Genomic DNA, 5,871 nt, shown 5'->3' with positions numbered 1-5,871 from the left:
ACTCGCTTGAGCCCAGGAGTTGGAGGTTGCTGTGAGCTGTGATGCCACAGCACTCTACCCAGGGTGACAGCTTGAGGCTCTGTCTCAAAAAAAATAAAAAAAAAATCATCTGAATTATTAAAATGTTTTAATAAATAGTAACTATAAATCAAAGCTCATTAAAGAATCAAAAAGAGATAACTATATGTTATCACAAGTAACATAGGGATTACCACAGGGAATGAACATCTCAACTCTGGATGATTATTACATAGTAAACTCTACCCACACATCGAAACCAAGAATTATTAACAAATGAAAGAAAATTACCTCAACATTCTAATCCATTTTTATAATACACAATGTTTCAAGAATAGTAACTTTACAAATTCTCTTTTATTCACATACTGATTCTTTATGAATAAGACTCACTGAGGAAATCCAGCTATATAATAGGTAACAAAACAAAAGCAAATATGTCTGACAGCTATCAGAGGTAAGTGAATAAATGAGTTTTAAAGTTTACTCCTCACATGGACATTTCTATGACCACTTTTCCAACCTTTAAGTAAACTGGCAAATCTTTGTCAAATTGATCCAGAAGACAATGCAGTGACACCCTCCTCCCAGAAGATTGTCGAAATCTAAAACAAAACTGGGTATCTCCAAGACAACCTAATGAAAACAAAAATGAAAGAAATTAAGGACAGCTTAAGACATTTACTTATCCAGTTTCATCAATTTTAGAGCTGAAGAATCCTATCAAACATTTTAACCCATTTTGTTATATTTCAGAGAAAAAAAATTAGTCCTAACAGTTCAAATCACTCCCTCAAATCCATCTTTATTGGTTTAGAGGCAAAGACAGAAGTAAAATAGGCTTCTTAACTCCTACTCTCTTTACTATTTTTCTTATTCTGCTTCCCAATGTAATTAAAAATTTTTTGACTCATATTTTTTGGACTGCATATAATGTTGACTCACATACATAATAATGAGGAAAAAGAAGCCAAACCCCAAAGAACACATACTGTCCAAATCCATTGATATAATTTTTTTTAAGTAGGTAAAACTAAATTGTAGCATTTAGGAATGCATAATTGGGTAATAAAAGTATTTTAAAAGCAAGAAAATTATTGTTATAAGAAAAGACAGTGGTTACATTTACAGAGAAGAGAGGGATAGTGTTTGAGAGGTGGTATGAAGGCGCTTTTGAGGTGCCAAAAAGTTCTATTTCTTCACCTAGTATATGTTTCATATTTCACAATAAAAAGTTCTTTTAAAAAAATACAATAAGCGGGCTCTGTGCCTGTAGTACAGTGGTTACTGTGCCACCCACATGCACCGAGGCTGGCAGGTTTGAGCCTGGCCTGGGCCAGCTAAACAACAATGACAACTGCAACAAGAAAACAGCCAGGCGTTGTGGCAGCTGCCTGTAGTCCCAGCTACTTGGGAGGCTGAGGCAAAAGAATCGCTTAAGCCCCTTAAGCCCAAGAGTTTGAGGCTGCTGTGAGCTGTGATGCCAAGGGTGACATAGTAAGACTGTCTCAAAAAAAAAAAAAAAGAAAAGAAAAGAAAAGAAAAAGGCTCAGCACCTGTCGCTCAAGTGGCTGAGGCGCCAGCCACAAACACCTAAGGTGGTGGGTTCGAATCCAGCCCGGGCCCGCCAAACAACAATGACGGCTGCAACCAAAAAATAGCCGGGTGTTGTGGTGGGCACCTGTGGTCCCAGCTACTTGGGAGGCTGAGGCAGGAGATTCGCTTGAGCCCAGGAGTTGGAGGTTGCTGTGAGCTGTGACGCCATAGCACTCTGCCCAGGGGGCCAGCTTGAGGCTTTGTCTCAAAGAAAAAAAAGATACAATAAGGGGGGTGGCGCCTGTGGCTCAAAGGAGTAGGCAACCAGCCCCATATACTGGAAGTTGTGGGTTCAAAATCAGCCCTAGCCAAAAACTGAAAAAAAAAAAAAAAAAAAAGATACAATAAGGTCTGGTGCAGTAGCTCATGCCTGTGATCCTAGCTCTCTGGGAGGCTGAGGCAGGTGGAATGCCTGAGCTCACAGGTTTGAAACCAATCTGATCAAGAGCAAGACCCCTCTCCCCCGTCTCTAAAAATAGCCAGGCATTTTGTAGATGCTTATAGTCCCAGCTACTTGGGAGGCTGAGGCAGGAGAATTGCTTGAGCTCAAGAGTTAGGAGCTATGATGCCATAGCATTCTACCGAGGGTGACAAAGTGAGACTGTGTCTCAAAAATAAATAAATAAATAAATAAAAAGATACAATACAAAGTCTCAGAAAGAAGACAAGTAACAGACTTACTACTTTAAGCATTTTAATTAAAAATCAATTTATTAAACTTAATCATTTTAACAAACCTCTTATAAACATACAAACTTTACCACATCAGGCAGTAATCACAAAAAATCATTAATATTCTAAAAATTAATCTATAAAAAACATGAAGTAGCATGTCACTCAGATTTTCCCCAACAACAATATTTAAAACTAATAACATTAAGGCCAGGCACAGTGGCTCATGCCTGTAATCGCACTCAAGGAGGCCAAGGCGAGTAGATTGCCTGAGGTCACTGGTTTAAGACTAGCCTAAGTAAGAGTGAGACCTAGTATCTAAAAATAGTCAGGGGTTGTGGTGGGCACCTGTAGTCCAGCTACTTGGGAGGCTAAGGCAAGAGAGTCACTTGAGCCCAAGGGTTTAAGGTTGCTGTGAGCTATGATACCATTGCACTCAACTGAGGATGACAAAGTGAGACTCTGTCTCTTTGTTTTGTTTTGAGACTCTGGCCCCCAGGCCAGCTAAACAACAAAGACAACTGCAACAAAAAAACAGCCAGGCATTGTAGCAGGTGCTGTAGTCCCAGCTACTTGGGAGGCTGAGACAAGAGAATCACTTAAGCCCAAGAGTTTGAGGTGGCAGTGAGCTGTGACACCATGGCATTCTACCGAGGGCGACAGTGAGATGCTATCTCAAAAGAAAAAAAAATCCTGATTTAAAAAATAAAAGTAAAAAATTTTAAAAGTCGGGTGGCCCCTGTGGCTCAAAGGAGTAGGGTGCCGGCCCCATATGCTGGAGGTGGCAGGTTCAAACCCAGCCCCGGCCAAAAACTACAAAAAAAAAAAATTTTTTTTTTAAATCCTGTTAAAATATCAACTCAATATGTCTATCTAAATGCAATTACAGATACTAATATTTCTTTGATGGTAGAGGGAATAAGTGGGGGACTGGAAGGTGAATCAATTTAGTTTACTTGTTAGAGGTGATAGTTTAAAAATAAGGCAAACACCTAAAACATGAGATAATGGAAAATACTCTATGATAAGGGTCTGGTATTATTTTAGTTCAACAAATTTATATACTGATGGTTCAATTTTTCTCTTTAAAAGACATTTAAAACTAAAAGAAAGCAAGCAAGAAACACATCCAGAGAAATACACACTAATATCTCTGAGAAAGATAAATGAATTAAAGACCTAAACATAAACCCCCAAACTATAAAACTCCTAGAGGAAAACATACAGTAAAAGCTACCTAACATTAAATTTGACACTGACTTTTTGGATTCTAACACCAAAAGCACAGGTCAAAGGAAAAACTAGACAAATGAGACATCAAACTTAAAAACTTCTACACAATCTAAAATAGATTTCCATGGCAAAATTTTTTTTTTTATTGTTTCAGGTTAATTTGAGGGTACAAAGAATTAGGTTACAGTGTTTGCATTTGTTGGGTAGAGTCCCTCTTATAATAGTGTCCGGCCCCTAAGACACGTGTCTCTATGTTTAGATTTGGGCTGTTGGAACCTCACCAAATTAAAAAGATATTTGCTTTAAAAAAAAAAAAAAAAAGATTTCCTTACCTTAACTTAAAACATTACAAACATTAGACAAAGTTTCATTTATTTAATCAAAAGAAAAGAAAAAACCTTCTACACAAGAAAGAAAGTAATCAACAGATCAGGCATGATGGCTCACACCCAAATCCTAGCACTCTAGGAGGCCGAGGTGGGTAGATAGATTGAGCTCACAAGTTTGAGATTAGGCTGAGTAAAAAGTGAGACCCCTGTCTCTACTAAAATAGAAAAACTGAGGCAAGAGGACGCTTGAGCCCAAGAATTGGAGAGTTGAAGGATGCTGTGAGCTATGATGCCATAGCGCTCTCTACCCAGGGCAAAAGTTTGAGACTATGACTCAAAAAAGAAAATACTCGGGCAGTGCCTGTTGCTCAGTAGGTAGGGCACTGGCCCCATACTGAGGGTGGCAGGTTCAAACCTGGCCCGGCCAAACTGCAACAAAAACTGGTCGGGCATTGTGGCAGGTGCCTATAGTCGCAGCTACTTGGGAGGCTTGGGCAGGACGATTGCCTAGGCCCAGGAGTTGGAGGTTGCTGTGAGCTGTGATGCAATAAAGTGAGATTCTTGTCTCTTAAAAAAAAAAAAAAAAAGAAAGAAAGAAAAAGAAAATACTCAACAGAGTAAAATGGCAACCTACCAAATAGGCCAAAATATTTGCAAAACTGATAAGGGGTTAACATCTAGAATATATAAAAAACTACAGCTCAATAACAAAAACAAAAAGATATCCAATTAAAAATTAAGAAAAAGACCAGATGCAGTGGCTCACACCTGTAATCCTAGCACTCTGAGACGCTGAGGAAGGCAGATCACTTACGCTTATGGGTTAGAGACCAGCCTGAGCAAGAACAAGACCCTGTCTCTAAAAATAGCTGGGCACTATGGTGGGCACCTGTAGTCCCAGGTACTCAGGAGGCTAAGGCAAGAGACTCTCTTGAGCCCAAGAGTTTAAGGTTGCTGTGAGCTATAATACCAGAGCACTCTACCTAGGGCAACAACTTGAGACTGTCTCAAAGAAAAAAAAATTAATAATAGAATTATCATATGATCTAGCAATCTTACTTCTGGGTATATATTTAAAAGAATTGAAAACAAGGTCTCTAGGAGATATTTACACATCTAGCCCACTGTAGCACCATTTACAATAGCTAAGAGATAGATGAATAGAAAAATGGACCAAAAAAATGGGATATGAGCATATGATGGAATATTTTAAGTGTTAAAAAAGAAGGCAATCCTGTAGTGTGACACAACATGGATAGGCACTGAGGACATTATGCTGAATGAAACAAGCCAGAAACAAATAAACAAAAAGACCAAATACCATCATTTCATTTATTTGAGGTATCTAAAATAGTCAAAATCTTAGAAACAGGAAGCAAAAAGGTGGCTGTCAGGGGCTGAAGGGAGGGAGGAAGTGGAGTTGTTAATGGATAGTTTTTTTTCCCCTACCTCCTAGAAGTATGAGAGAATGGGTTCAGTTTGCAAGATGAAAAAGTTCTAGAGATCTGTTGCAAAACAATGCGCATACAGTTAACACTACTACCATCTGTATACGTGAAAATGGTTAAGATGATAAATTTATTTTTTCATGTGTTTTTCTTTTTTAGCCTCCAGGACTGTGAGATAACACAGCAAATTATATGTCGTGTGATTTTTACCAAAATAACAACAAAAGATGTGACTTAATGTCAATTTCCTTGCCAAGAAAAACAAGGGATACTTACTATTATATAATCTCTAAGTTACTTCCAGCAATAACATTCAAAGATGCTAAATAAAATATCACAAGTGACCTATGACTGTACTGAATTCCAAGGATCTTATCTAATATGCTTACTAAGAAAACTAAACATGTATAAAGATCTAAGATTTAAAAGTTATGCTGTGAACATCATAGCTTTCTAATGATTCACTAAAAAATGGGAAACTTTTTTTTGAGACAGAGCCTCAAGCTGTCCCCCTGGGTAGAGTGCTGTGGCATCACAGCTCATAGCAACCTCCAACTCCTGGGCTCAAGCGAGTC

The 5,871-nt window shown here is 38.3% G+C and overlaps 1 protein-coding gene across 2 annotated transcripts in view; it reads right to left on the bottom strand.

The window, feature by feature from the left end:
• Nucleotides 1-5,871, bottom strand: part of DENND6A (DENN domain containing 6A) — an 81,663-nt gene that overhangs the window by 47,915 nt on the left and 27,877 nt on the right. For both annotated transcript variants that reach the window (XM_012802488.2, XM_023510713.1), the window contains exon 4: nt 542-654. In XM_012802488.2, coding sequence (XP_012657942.1) covers nt 542-654 — 113 coding nt within the window. The remainder of the gene's footprint in view (nt 1-541; nt 655-5,871) is intronic.

The sequence above is a fragment of the Otolemur garnettii genome, unplaced genomic scaffold, assembly GCF_000181295.1.
Source record: "Otolemur garnettii isolate 467f Iridium unplaced genomic scaffold, OtoGar3 scaffold00015, whole genome shotgun sequence".
In the NCBI taxonomy this organism is placed as follows: domain Eukaryota; kingdom Metazoa; phylum Chordata; class Mammalia; order Primates; family Galagidae; genus Otolemur; species Otolemur garnettii.
The sequence above is the reverse complement of the archived record's forward strand: the minus strand, read 5'-3'. Positions and strand labels throughout refer to the sequence as shown.